General features: G+C 36.7%; 1 protein-coding gene across 1 annotated transcript in view; it reads left to right on the top strand.

Annotated features, from left to right (window-relative positions):
• The window catches only part of MAN2A1 (mannosidase alpha class 2A member 1), a 211,809-nt gene extending 197,485 nt beyond the window's left edge, over nt 1-14,324 (top strand). The window contains exons 20-22 of the mRNA XM_036735899.1: nt 4,216-4,407; nt 8,382-8,489; nt 11,576-14,324. Coding sequence (XP_036591794.1) covers nt 4,216-4,407; nt 8,382-8,489; nt 11,576-11,728 — 453 coding nt within the window. The 3' untranslated portion in view covers nt 11,729-14,324. The remainder of the gene's footprint in view (nt 1-4,215; nt 4,408-8,381; nt 8,490-11,575) is intronic.
• Nucleotides 14,325-15,525: the final 1,201 nt, after the last annotated feature.

The following is a 15,525-nucleotide window of genomic DNA, read 5'->3' as shown; positions in this document are numbered from 1 at the left end:
GTCAAACTGATAGTCTGAAGTACAGTTAGCTCCCCTTGAAAACTTCTCCAAATAGATTCAGAAAATGTGCCAAACCAAATCTTGATGGGAAACTCCCAAAAAAAATTATAATGAATAATTTTTCCTAGCCCAGGTCAGCATAGGGAGACAGAGATTTGTGGACACTGGAAATAGGGTCTGGGCAGATATATTCGGGGTGGAACACTCCAGTGCACAGAGAGGCTATACACCAAGGCAAAGGGAGGCCCCAGACCTATACCATGGACCATATACAGAGTGTGGGAATATATGCCAACTGGAAACTTTGCCACCCTCTACCCAGTTTCAGGTCATAGATACTGGGCCAACAAGGCTGTGGTTCAGGGGTAGTGGTTGCAGGCCCTAGGCAGAGAAGAACAAGCTCAAAAGAAAGCAGCAGAAATATAGCTTGTATTCTCAGGTACAGAGCAGGGTCTCATTTCCAGCTTCTAACCCAATCTGGAGCCTTCTGATGGATAACCAGTGCAGGAACCCCAGACCCAAGAGGAGCTAGCAGTTCTGTCACTGAACCAGCAGAGCTTCTCAGCTGTTGGATTGTGTCTGAGTCCAGCAGCTTCCAAGCTCAGACTGGGAGGCAGCGTTCATACTTTACATTAATCAGACTGCTTTGGGAGCTAGCCTGAGCTGTCCTTGAGATCCTGGAATGACACAACATTGAATACCCAAGAAAGCAGAAACAGGACTAGCCCAGATCTTCTCTGCAGAAGTGCATAGAGTCCTGCCCTAATATCAAGTCCAAAATCAGAAAGTCTGGAAGAATAAGTAAAAAAAAAAAAAAATCTCTCCACAAAAAGAGCCATTATGATGACCAAGAAGAGGAAACATATATAAGCAAAACAATCATCTACAAAAGGCAAGCAAAAATGCAAGCAAAACCTCAAAGGAAAGGGAAAAAAAAGCTTGACTACAAATTAAATTAAAATTCGGGAGAAAATGGAATAATTTTTTAAGAGTTTAAAAATGTTTTTTATAAATGAAATGAGAATATTGGGGGCAGGGAATAGAAAAGAAATGAGAGTCATGGAAGAATTGGAAAAGAAATTAACAGCTTGGCACAAGAGGTACAAAACCTTACTCAAACAATAAACTTCCTAAAAAGTAGAATGAACCAAATAGAAGCTAATGAATTCATGAGACAAGAATTATTAAGACAAAGGAAAAAGATTGAAAAAAAAGTTAGAAGAAAATATAAAACAAGTAACTTGGAAAGCATAGTAAGAAAATTAAGATTTAATTAAGGATTGAATTAAAGATCTTAATATTAAGAAAATTAAAGATTATTGGATTACCTGAAAGTTGTGAATGAAAAAAGAGATTAAACATCATATTTCAAGAAATCTTTCAAAGGAAATAGTCTCACATCTCTTAGAACCAGAGGGCAAAGTAGAAATAAAAAAGAATCTATCAGTCACCTCCTAAAGAACCCCCAAATGAGTGCTTCTAGGAACCTTCTAGCCAAAATCTAGAGGTTCCAGATCAATTTTTTAAAAATTACTTCCAGCAGCCAGAAAGAAAGAATTCAAATATTGAGGAGCTACAGTCACACTCAGTTTAGCAGCCATCACTATAAATGAGCAGAGAACTTGTAATACAATATTCCAGAAGGAAAAGGATTTAATCTCATAGCCAAGAAAACTTTCCCAGAAAAACTGATGGGGAAAAATGAAAATGGAATAAAGAAGTTTTTTAAATAAACTTTAATTTCACTGAATGAAATTGAGGACTTCCAAGCATTTCTTATGAAAAGACCAGAGCTAAAACTTTGAAGTCCAGTCACAGGAGTTAAAGAGAAACAAAATGGTAAACGCAAATTAACCAGCATAATGAACCCAAACTGGGATAAACTGCTTACATTCATAAATGTGTCCCTTCTAAACCATATGATTGTTAGGGTTCACAGTCCCCTAGGTAGGGGGTCTGAGAGTAGTTCTGTTATGTCTTGACCATCTTAAAAGATGAATGGAAAGAGAAGGACAGGTAATATGCTGGGGATGAGGATTGGAAGGGAAAGGAAGCAAAGAATATTTAATAATTAAATAATCAGGGTTCTGGAGTAGAAGTCTATGCAGACAAGGAGGGAGAGATCAGCTGACACTTGAGCCTTCTCATCTGATTTGATCAAAGGAGGGAAGAACACACACACACACACACACACACACACACACACACACACACGCACGCACGCGTGTGTGTGTGTCCAGAAATAAATTTCACTCAAAGGAAAAAGGAGAAGAAAAAATGGAGAATTAAAGGGACAACAGACTAAAAGAAGGCTTAGTAAAACAAATTCTGAATACACAGAAAAGTATTTATAGCTCTTTTTGAGGTGACGGAGAATGGGAATCTGAGGGCAGTGCCCCGCATTTGGGGAAATGACTGAACAAGATACAGTATGTAAATACAAGGAAATATGAGTCTTCCATAAGAAATAGTGAAACCTGAGAAGACTTTTATGAACTGAAGTTAAGTGAACCAATAAAACATTTTGCACCAGGACAATATTGTAAAGACAGACAACTTTGAAAGAGGGTTTTGTTTTGTTTTTGAGACAGATGCAATACTAGTTCTTTGGCCTTGGGCAAGTCATTTAATCTCTCTCTGCCTTAGTTTCCTAATCTCTAAAGTGGGAATAATAATAGCACCTACATCTCAGGGTCAGATGAGATTATATTTGTTAAGCACTCATCGTGTCTGACAGTGTAGGTGCCGTGTAAATGTTAATTATTTTTATTACTACTATTATTCAGAGAATTAATGAAGAAACATGCTACCTACCTCCTGAAAGAGAAGTGAAAGAATTAGAGTTCAGAACTGTATATATGTGTGTGTGTGTAAAATTTTATTGCATGTATAATTTATTTTATAATTTATATAATTATGTATGATCATATTACATATCTAGAGTCTGAAATGAGGCATATATTTAAATATAATTATGCTTTATCTCTCATTCTACACTCTAAAAACAATACAAGTATACATATGTATGTATGTATAGGATATAGACGTAGAATGAAGGCTATAGACACGGATGTAATTTATATTGTTTTGGACATGACCAATGCACAAATTTGTTTTGCTTAACAATACATGTTTCTAGAAGGATTTTTGTTTTTCTTTGGTCTCAGTTGGGTAGAGGGAGTCGTTGAGGTAGAAGGGAGAGAAGTCTGATTTTTGCTGATTGAAAAAAATAAAATTAAATTTAAAAGAAGACAAAATACAGGCTTCTCTGTGTGACATTTAAAGACCATCACAGTCTGGCTCTAGCATACTTTTCCAGGCTTATCCCCCATCATTCCCTTTCACATACACTGAGCTCCAGCCAGACTTGCCTGCTTGCAGTTCCCTATATATGATATTTCATCTCCCTGGCTTTGTGTGGGCTGCCCCCCTCACTCCTGCCTCTTCGCATCCCTAATTCTCCTCAGAAACCAGTGTAGCCACCTATCCTCCTGTGTCAGGCCTATCTTGATTCCCCTACATGCTAGCCCGTCTTGAAATTACTCTGTATTTATTTAGCTATTCGTGGTACTCTTCCCTTACCCCCAGTTGAATAAAGCTTCTTGAGGACAGAACCTTTTTGGTTTTGGTTTTGTTCCCCTTCTCTAGTACAGTTGACCATTGCATAGTAGGCATTTAATAAATGTTTGACAAACGAATGAATGAATTGTGGGGTATGTTGTTAGTGTTTCTACTTCCAAAATCATTTTTAAGGAGAGTTTGAAGTATTCTTTGCAACAGGCTGATGAAAACTCAATCGATACAATTTTTATCCCATTGACTGTAAGTTGATTTAATGACCTAACTCTGGTTCACTAGGAAAAGCACCCAACCTTTCCACTGAACTTTGAGTCGTTGAGACCTTTGTTCAAACTTGAGCTGCGCCATGTAATAAATGGGTTTCCTCCCTGAGCCCCAGCTTCCTCATCCACAAAATGAAATGGATTGAACAAAATGGCCTCTTGGTCCCTTCCAACTGTAGGCCTTTGATCCTGTTACTTTTGAAATTTTAGAATGTTGTTTTTTGTAAAAGGTTACAGATAAAGAAATGAAAGTATAATTTTAATGTGTGTGTGTGTGTGTGTGTGTGTGTACACATGTGCCACTGTGTCTAACGTATAGAAATACAAATACATTTAATTACCAGTAATTTCATTTTTTTTGTTTTTCTAATAGAAAGAAGAGAAGTCAGTCAGTTATCCGTCACTTCTTAGCCACATGACATCTGCTTTCTTAAATCATCCAGCCATTACAATGACTACAAATCCAGACATAAATATTCCTCAGCTCCTGAATGGATTTTCTCCACTTGTATCATCCATGCCTTGTGACATTCACTTAGTTAATCTAAGGACAATACAATCAAAGGTATGTTAATAATATATGTCTTTAAAAGACAACTACATTTGTTGTGTTGGGGGATGGGTAATAAATGCTTTAAAAATTAAAATGTTTTGTATAACTCTCCTGTTCTTTGGAAGGGGGAAGGCAAGGCAATTGGGGTTAAGTGACTTGCCCAAGGTCACATAGCATGAATAATGATAATAATCATACATCATGTATACCATTTACATAGCATTTTAAGGCTTGTGCAATGATTTAGATATATTGCCTCTTTTAATCTCAGAAATGTTAGGTGTTTTGATTGACTCCATTGTGCAAATGAGGAACCTATGGGCAAGAGAGGTTAAGTGACTTGCCCAGGGTCGCACAACTATTATGTGTCTGAGTCAGGGTTCGCATATGTGTTCCTGACTCCAGACTGCCTCTCAATGAGTAGTAGTGATTGTTCTCGCCTTTTGATATGTTGAGTCCTTCCCACTATGCCTAGAAAGTCAGAGAAATACACAATATGTTTCTTTCTTTTGTTTTTTACATTTCCCTTCTGAAAATAATCAAATTCAGTCAGTAGATTCCAGTGATACATTTGATGTATGTTGAAAAGAAAAAAGGAAGCTCAAAATTAATATATGCCTTCGAAGATGACATTCTTAATAAGAATATTTTTGATCAAATTCTACCAATAATTAAGTATGTTTTTAAGGATGGAGAAATTACTGTTGAAAAGAATAACAGGTTAGAGATTTGATTCCACTCTTAAATGAGTAGAGAAGCATTTGGAATTGATTTGGCATCTGCTTAGAAGGAAATAAGGAATTAGCTTAGACCTTTTGATGTCAGTAATTTTACTAGTGATGTGAATGGAAGAGACTAGAACATATTTTAAATTTGAAAACAGTATTAAGGGGGGATTGTTAACGTGCCAGTTTTAAATTCTCTGGTATTTGGGAAAGTGTCCATAAACAAGAACATAAAAGTAGAAGACTTTACAAATAAATGTAAGACAAAGAATGACTGCATATTGCAGATATAACCATACCCAGTATACAACCTTTTGTAAACACTAGGAGCTGTTTCACATTGCCCTTTTCCATGCTTCTACATTTGAAAATCAAGCCCCTTGTATCTCATTTTAAAAATCTATATTGGAATCTTTAAGACATCATTGAAACATCTGCACTTCATTTTAAAAAACAAAAACCTATCTGTCATAAAGACAATTTTCTAGCTTTTATAAACTGGTTATTTTTAAATAAGATAACATATAAAAGTATCCTTCTTGTTCTTTCCCCCTGAATTGTTCCATATGTTGTTGACACCCTCGTTGTGACGTTGAATAGCAGAAAAAGATCTGGTATGTAGCCATAAAATGAGTAGATGACAGGGTGGCTAGGTGGCTCAGTGAATACAACACCAGCCCTGGAGTCAGGGGGACCTCAGTTCACTTGACACTTACCATGTGACCTTGGGCAAGTCACTTAACCCCTATTGCCTTGCCTTCCCCCCTTCAAAAAAAAAAAGTAGATGGGGGGGGCCATGCTTGAACCTTACTTTCACTAGAATTGGCGCAAAGAGGGAATCAAATATACACTCAGTCGGGTATAGAAATCTATCTTACCATTTAGGGAAGTAGAAAGAGGGGTGAGTGGGAAGGGAATGTGGATTGGGGAGATGGTGGTCAGAGGCAAAACACTTCTGAGGAGGAACGGGATGAAAGGGAACTGGGGGGGGCGGTGGCAGGGAGAGAGAAATAAAGGGGAAAATAGGCTGGAGGGGAACTTACCCACAAAATAGAAGTGTATAGCTGAGTGAATTAAAAAATCCCATATTATGTTGTTTGCAAAAAGACATTTGAAGCAGAAAGACACAGAGTAAAGGTTAGGTGCTGGGGTACAATCTGTTATGCTTCAGCTGAAGTAAAAACAAAATTGGGAATAGCAATCATGATCCCAAAGCAAAAGCAAAAACATATCTAATTGAAAGAAATAAGAAAAGAAACTATATCTTGCTAAATATGTGCCCTAGGTCAGAGCTTCTTAAGTTTAAGAAGTGCCGAAGGGGTCACGAGTGGAAAAAGCTTAAGAAGCCCCTGCCCTAGACAACGAAGCACTAAACATATATGCACCAAATGGTATAGTTTCGGGAGCTCTCAAGCAAGGGACAGTAAGGGGACCTTGCAGTTGGTCACAAAGAGATAAGAGCCCTGGTAGTAGCAGTGGATGTAGTACCCAGATGCTGTTTGGCAACCCCATTGCCTGTACCCACTTTTGGGTCATAGTTCAAGGGCAAAGAGCAGCATTTTCAGCTAAGAGGGAGTGAGAGCACTGAGGGGCGGGCAGTAACATTGTCGGCCCCAAGGGATCAGGGATCCTAAGGAACAGTATCATTTCTGGTCCCAAGGGAGAAGGGGACCTGAGAAGCAGTATCAAGGGCCCCTTGCTGGGTGAAGACAAAGAGAACTGTGACCACACCTTTTCCTAGATCACACCACTTTGGAAGGACCAAAACTTCCAAACTCCCAGAACCAGCTGAGGAAACAGCAGTGTGAAAAAGCCTGAAACTTGATACTCTGCCCCTTACTCCCCCCCACTGGGAAGAAAGCCTATCATTAACATAAAGCTCCAAATCAAGAAATAGGGTGGAAAATGAGCAAACAATTAGAAAATTAAATTGACCATCAAAAAGTACTATGGTGACAGGAAAGAGCATGACACAAATTCAGAAGACAATGAAGTGAAAAAAGCTACATGCAAAGTCTCCAAGAAAAAAAGTGAATTGGACACAAATCCAACAAGAATTTTTAGAAGAACTAACAACTGATTTTCAAAGTCAAGTAAGAGTGGCAGGGGGGAAATTAGGTAGAGAAAAGAGATTAAGGGAAGAAAATTATGAAAAGACAGCCACTTGCAAAAAAGAAAAAATATCGAAGAAAATAACACCTTAAAAATAGAATTGGCCAAATGGGAAAAAAGTTATAAAAAAGCTCACAAAATTAGAATTGAGAATGTGGAATCTAATGACTCCATGAGACATCATGAAATAATAGAACAGTGCTTAATGGATAAAGCACTGGACTCGTAATCAGGAAGACTTATCTTCCTGAGTTCTACTCTGGCTTCAGATACTTACTAGCTGTGTAACCCTGGGCAAGTCACTTAACCCTGTTTGCCTCAGTTTCTCATCAGTAAAATGAGCTGGAGAAGGAAATGGCAAATGCTTTCAGTATCTTTGCCAAGAAAACCCCAGATGGGGTCATGAAGAGTTAGACGTGATTGAAAAACAACTGAACAAAAACATTATTTTGACTATATAACAAGAGTATTTTTTGCAATATAATTCAAATGTTACTTTCACCAGTTCTCCACTCATGTACTTTATGTTATGCCAAAAATAAATGTTTGCTTAGGATGCGATAAGTGAAATTTCATTTAAATATCACTGGTATGAAAATGAACAGATTTTTTAAAGAGAAAATATTAGTATAATTTATGTAAATGGATATTCAGTGAGTATTTTAAGTTAAGAATAGAGGGTAAACTATTCCATGACCAGAGCGCAACTAACTTTTCTTGTTCTTTATATTCAGCCAATATACATATCAAACATACTCCATTGAAGTGCTTCATTTGAACAAATAGTGAACTTTCTTTTTTTAGGAAAAATAATGGACTTTATTCAGAATGTGAAGTGCTTTCAGAAAGATTTCAAGAACTTTGGATGCTATGAGAATGATGATACTATGAGGCAAAGGGAGGTTAAATCAGGATTGTATTCTCAGTCTTCCGACCCAGTTCATCTTTGAAAAGGTGGAGTTGCAGGAGGTCAGATGAGAGAAAGAGAAAAAAGCTCCAGACAAAACTGTCATTTCTAAATTAAATGTTCAATAAAATTAGCCTTTATAATAGGATTATTGAGATCAGAGCCAATTGCTCTGTCATGATTCATAAAAAGTTTATTTTAATGTCTATGATGAATTAATCTAGTGCATTCTTTATTTCCAGGAAGACAGTGGACCATCAGATGAGGCCGCCTTAATACTTCATAGAAAGGGATTTGACTGTAGATTCTCTAATAGAAGTGGACTACTTTGCTCACTTACTCAGGGAAAGGTATGTTTTAAAAGTTTTTTCCTGAACTAATAAAGTATTTGAAATTCTCTCTTCTGGCACAGATAGTTGTGTGAAATGTACTGTAATGATGTGAAAATAATAGCAACATTCAGGTTACTTCTTGTTCATTAGCCATAGAGGGCTCATAGTATTTCTCTTTATGCAGGTGACTCCTAGACCTGTATATCTCGCCCCCAATTCTTCAGATTCCACTTCCACTTCACCTCCTGCCTATTGGATACTTCAACCTCTGCATTTGACTTCTCAAATGCGACATGGCAGAAACAGAACTCACTGTATCCTCTCTTCCTGCTTCCCCACCAGTCCATTCCTGATCCAAACTTCCCTGTTTCTGAAAGAAAGAAAAAAAAAGTGTTTACTTAATACTGCTAGGCACTGTGCTAAGCACTCAGGATACAAACATAAGCAAACTAAACAGTTCCTGCCCTCAAAGATCTTACATCCTAATAGGGAAAGATAATACATAAAGCATTGGGAGGACAAGGAATCAGTGTACACTCAGAGCAGTATTGTTTGGCAGGGTCCCACAAGCAGAGCCAGGTTCTTTTGGGAGGAAGAGGAAGATGGCCACGAATACAATAGGCATGATTTAGAAATGACTAGAAGTAATAGTGAGCTAGCATTTTTGTAGTGCTCTGAAGTTTTCAAGGTGCTCTACAACCATTATCTCTTTTAATTTTCACAACAACCCTAATAGGCGCTATTATTTTCCCCTTTTTATAGATGAGGAAACTGAAGCAGACAGCGGTTGTGACTTGCCCAGGGTCACATAGCCATTAAGCATCTGAGGCAGGATTTGTGCTCAAATTATCCTGACTTAAAGCCCAGCACACTGTGCCCCTTAGCTGCCTCCAAGTGACTGTCTAGGGCCCTACTGTTCCTCCAGTCTCCCTGCTTTGAAACGTGGCCATTTTCATCAATTCCTTATTCTCCCTCACCATGTACATCCAGTCAGTTGCCAAATCTTGCTGTTTCTATTTCCATAACATCTCTAACCTCTGTCACCTTCTCACCGCTCATACACATACCACCCTCATTACTTCTCTTCTGAACTGTAGTGATGACCTCCTGATTGGTCTCCCCCAACTCCAGTCCCATTGTACATATAGCTGCTAGAGTGGTTTTCTTTAAGCCCACATCTGCCCTGTTACCTACACTAGGTCCTTCTCTTTGACTTTTAAAGCTCATCACAATTGGACCTTAACCTACCTTTCCCACATTGTTTTACTTCACTCCCTTTTCCACACTCTGCAACCTAGCCAAATTTAGTCTCTTAGATTTAGCCCTAGAAGGGGATGTTAGAGATCATTGAGTGCAAACTTAAAGTTTTACAGATGAGGAAAATGAGGTTCAGAGACGTTTCCCAAGTCACATACACAGACCATAAAGGTCTGAGGCAGGATGTGAACCCTAGTCTTCCTGACCAGGAAGAGAGGAAGGGGAAATTTTTTTGTGTAGATAACTCTCTGTGAGGACATTTCTTCTAACGTAATTCTACAATAAATTTACTATCTTGGGAACTTTAAGAACAGTCATCTCTCTTCCTTGAAGCATTTTCTGGTACAGATGCTATACTGTTTAGCTTGTCAAGGTTCAAGTTCTGAGACTTTAAATTTGACCATTTATTTTCGTGAAAACTGTAACCATAAAATACCATAAGACTTTACTGTTTATAAAATAAGTAGGGAGATGTTATTATAGAAATATTCCGGGATGATTGCCACTTCTAAACTTTCTTTGTCTGTAGTTATTTTTATGTGTAATGTACAGTTCACAAAATAATAAAGCTTATAGATTCTTTTGACCCTTTTTTGGGTGAAAATTATAAAATTTGGTGACCTTCAATTATTTTAAAATCCCTAAAAGACAGTTTCTGTCTTAGCCTTACTTTTATTATCTGGACATTAGGGAATGGAATAAGCATTTTGTAAGAACCTGCTATGTGTCAGGAGCTGTGCTAAGCACTTTATAAATATCTCTCTTGATCCTTACAACACTGCTGGGAGGTAGGTACTATTATTATTCCCGCTTTAAAGTTAGGGAAACTGAGGCAGCCAGAGTTTAAGTGCTTTGTCCTTGGGCACATAACTAGTTATTGTCTTAGGCTAGATTTGAACTCAGGTCTTCCTGACGTTAGAATATATATTTCTTTACTAATGATCTTGTAAATATTGGTTTATTGCTATTTTAATAGCAGGCTTACATTGAAAATGGTTTTTGCTCTTTTAAAATATATGTCAGTGGTTCTCAGTCTTCCATTTGGCAGCCTCTGTAGTTTCCATATTATCTTCCCCTTCACACTTTTCTCCACACACTCACCAGAAGAACCAGCAGTTGATCATGTATCTACTTCAGTACTTCTTAACCTAAGTTCTTTGGACAGATTTCATGGTTATCCATGAATTTGGATAGGAAAAAATTAAACTTTATCTTCACTAATCTCTAACTGGAATTTAGCATTTCCTTCTATTGTTAAAGAACATTTCTCTTAAGAGTCCATAGGTTTTACCAGACTTTCAATAAGGTACTACCAAAATATGTTAAGAACCCTGATCTCTTTAGATCTAAGCCCTCTATTGTCCCTACGTCAGTTGATCTAAAAATTAAAGAGAAAAGATAGGGAAAAGACATAAGAATAGAGATTAGTTCATATTTTATATATAATCTGTAGTGGACCCCTGCAATTGCAATAAATAGTTTAGATATTTTTCTCTTCAAATTTCCCTTGAGTTTTTGAGTCTTATACTTCAGCTGAGGAAATTGAACCATACAGTTAGCACATGTGTAAGTACTAAAAAACATTGTTGGGAACAAAAGATATTTAAGTTAAGCCTCTTTGTTCTAACACCTTCCATAGGGTCTTATCTATGGTAACTACTTAATAAATGTCTTGATTAATGTATCACTAGAATTTGTTTATTGGAAAAGCTGACTAACTACAAAAACCCAAATTACTATAAATTTCTAAGGAATGGGGCAAAGATGGTGGGAAATTTTGTAGGCCTGTAGGTTTTTTTCTCTACAAATTTGATCTAAATATGTGAATCTTTTTATCATTTCTTTAGATGTTGGTACACAAGCTGTTTAACGAATTTACCGTTCAAAGTCTTATACCATCATCATTGTCTTTGATGCATTCACCTCCGGATACCAGAAATATAAGTGATATCAGCATGAGTCCCATGGAAATCAGTACATTCCGAATCCGTTTGAGATGAACCTGGCTTTCCATTTTGGATTGTGAAGAAATAGCTTTTGTATCTTCTTGATTTGACGTGCAATAAAGAAGCACATTGTTATTCCAGCTTCTGGATACTGTGAGAACATGAATTCTGTGATTTTCTTTTAACCAAGTTTTTTTTTTCCCCCACAAAAGCCATGTTTTTGACCATTTTTAGTTCTTTATTATGAAAACACCACTATCAGTATAAATTAATGCAACAAAAGAAGAAATATCTAAGGACGTTAACCTATCAACAACAGATTTAGTCTCAGGTTAAATGCTAATTTTGTGTTTGTTGGGGTTGTGAGATGGTTATTAAAGTATTTGCTGATCCTTGATCAATTTATATGAAAATTGCGATGGTTAATATCTCATTTCAGTATTTAAGTGAAGTGAGATAAAAAGCTGTTGGGTAATAGCTAATGGCCAAATAGTTGCAATAATGCATACAGGTTACAAATTTTTTTATCTTATTTTGTACTGTGGAGAGGTGAATTCTGTGGTGAAGTGCAATCCAGGAGCCTTTGTGATATGAATGATTAACTTTCATCCCTTCCTCTAATTTACTTCTTGTTTTGCATCCTCCCTTATCCATCCGTCCCTTACCATCACCCCAGGCTGCCAGTATGTAGTAAAAAAGGACATTTTCATTACTTGACAAAGTGGGATAGGTGCAATTTATTCCATTGTCACTTAAAAAAGCAAGAAGTAATTCCCTGGGTACCATAAACCTGTTTGGGGTACCATAAGGTATCTTTTTAGATAGCCCTTTGGAACATTAATGTTCTAAGATGGGTTTTTCTATATCAAGATTACCATATCAAGATATAAATGTGCCTTATTTTTTTATATGTCTCATTAAATCTTTTGGTGTCCATATTACTGTTCTGGGGGTGGGGGTGACAGGGATGGGTAGTTTATATGATACTTAAATTGTGTAATTTTTGCTTGACAATGCTGGCCACACTCTGATCTGTGTTGTCTCACTAACCTTGTGCTGATGTTATTTTAAACATTTAGACTTTTTGAATGTACTAAGATGTAAGAAAGAAACACCAGGAAGATAAACACTGTTAATCAAAATTCTCTGCTGCCAAGGAAACTGCAAATTGATGTAAAGATTTTGTAAAAATGCAAAATCCAAGCATCATCATACATTTCATAGATTGTTAACCATATCGGAAACATTTATGTAATTTTAAAATGTCGATGTCCAAAGTCTGAGTAACTTGTAGATTCTTTATAGCTATCCTAACAGGAATTATGAGCATTTGGCTCACTCAGTTTGAATCTTTTTTGAGTCGTCATTGTTACTATTATTAAGTTCAACATGAGTTAGTCTCATGTCTATGTGCCACACAATATGTTTGTTGTTCCATACCATACCATTTAAAGGATCTACGAATCCTTTAAAAAATGTTTTAATAGTGGTCATTAAGCAGGTTCTTCAGTCTATGTGGAATTTCATAAATTCCCATTAATTAGAAGGAATTTATTTGCTTATTTTAAATTTACATAATATTTTGCCTCCTGCCATTTATACATTTTTATAAATAGTATGAAAAGTAATTTCTTTTTCTTGTTGTGGTTTCTGTGTTGTTCTCTAGTTCTGAATTTTCACTTAAGATTCAGTTGCTAAGGAGATTATTAAAGTTAAGTGTATTTATAAATTCCATTCACCTTTAATAAACAAGCAATGCCTTTATGGATAAAACATCATAAGTGGCTAACTTCATGCAATAAATATGTACTGTAAGTTTCCTTGGTGCAGTGATTGAAAACTTCCTGTTTGTTGAAATCTACAGATTTTAGATTGCCGATGGAAAGTTCCAATAAAAAAGATCCAGTATTTTAATTGAATCTTAAATGAAAAACCTTCCTATGGGAGATCGCTGTATTCTGTGGTAAACTGGATATTCATAATCTTTCCCTAAATTCTGATCAGCTATAAAGCAAACATTTTGATGCAATAAAAGGTATATTTGCCTGTTAAAATTATTTTGGGTGGATATGTTCCATTCTATTCATAAGCATCGTGTATCAGCTTTACTTTTGATTACTACCAGCTGTTCAAACATAATGCAAATATATTCTTTAACCAGCAAGTTTCTTTTCTTTTTTGAGTTCTAAAGTAGAACATCAGGGAAATTAAGAAAATGATCTTTAAGTTGTGGTCAAGTTACGTAGATATTTGAATCTTTTCGGCTTCATATTTAGTTGTTCATTCATTTATTGCAAATGCTCAAGAACCATGTGTTCCATTGCTTTAATTTTCTCTGTTTTATTTTTGAGAGCTACAGAGATGATTGAAAACCCAGGATCCTTGTATTCTACAAGTACTGATGAAAATGAAATTCTGTAGAGAAATGCGGTAAAACATTGTAATTACTTTCTACATCAATGTTGTACCTATACTGAAATGTTTTTACATTCCTTTGTTGAGAGAAAGAGAGCGAGAGTGAGTTTGCTTTTATCTTGCCCATATTGTCCTTAAAACAGGTTGAACTGAACAGGTTTTGATATTTTCTCTAGGAAGATTTTATATCTTTTGGGGGAAATATAAGGTCTCTAATAAAAATAATATTACGGTGTCTCATGTTCTCCAGTCTAATTCTTTACGATAGTTTACTAAGAAATATAAAAGTATTTTCCAAAATGGACTCTCCTGATTTCTTTAGATGAATTTTGAATGTAAATATTAATTGGGTTCTGCCTTGGAAATTAGATCTAACTCCTCTGCACTTCTTTAGGACAGACTCCTGGGACTCTGTGGCCTGATTTTCAGTTACCTTTTTCTCTTTCCTCTATTTCTCTACTAGATAAAAGCTACTTTTTTCACTACATCCATCAGTTGATAGAGTGCTCAGTGTAGTGCTTCTTCTCAAACTTAGAATTGAAATCTGCCTAGCAAGTTTTCAGTCTTCACAGAAAGTCAACACAGGGTGTGTGTGTGTGTGTGTGTGTGTGTGTGTGTTGGAAGATGGGCTGTAAAAGTAATGAGGGAAGAGAAAGGTGTCATTATCCATAAGTTATTTATTAAATGCTGACTGTGTGAAAGCCTCTTTGCTAAGCCCTGGGAGGTCATCTAACATAGAGGGCATTGGTAGAGCAGAGGGCGCAAAGGGATGAGGAAAGGCCTCCTGCAGAAGGTGGAATTTGAGCTGAGTATTGAAGCTAGTAGTTGAGATGAGGACAGAGAACACTTCAGGTAGGACAGCCACTGAAAAGTCAGTCAGGAAATGGATAGTTGGCCTCTAAGAACATTAAGGAGTCTAGTGTTACTGAATTGTAGAGTCTATAGAAGGGAATACAAGATAAGAAAACTGGAAAGATAGGTTCAAGGTTGCGAAGTGCTTTAGATGCAAGAGGAATTTATATTTGATTTTGGAGGAACCACTGGAGTTTATTAAATGGAAGGAATAGGGCGTGACACTTTTGGCAACTGCGTGGATGATGGATGATGGGAGAGACTTGAAGCAAGGGAACAACCAGAAGAACATTGCATAAAGTCCAGGCAGGAGGTCATGAGATCCTGTATTGTACCAGGTATGTGGTTGTGAGTTGAGAGAAGGTGACTTAATATAAGGAAGGGGGAAGGGAAATGTGAGAGAGAAGCTAAAGACAACAATGAGCTTGGGAGCCTGGTTGAGAAAATGGTGGTGCCTTTAATAGTAGTAAGGCAGTTTGGAAGAGAAGAGTTTAGGGGTAAAGGTAAGAGTTCTGTTTTTGACATTTTGAGTTTGAGATGTCTAAGAGATATCCATTTTGAAATGTCCAAAAGAGAATTGGCAA

Source organism: Trichosurus vulpecula, chromosome 1, assembly GCF_011100635.1.
Source record: "Trichosurus vulpecula isolate mTriVul1 chromosome 1, mTriVul1.pri, whole genome shotgun sequence".
NCBI lineage: Eukaryota > Metazoa > Chordata > Mammalia > Diprotodontia > Phalangeridae > Trichosurus > Trichosurus vulpecula.
The sequence above is the reverse complement of the archived record's forward strand: the minus strand, read 5'-3'. Positions and strand labels throughout refer to the sequence as shown.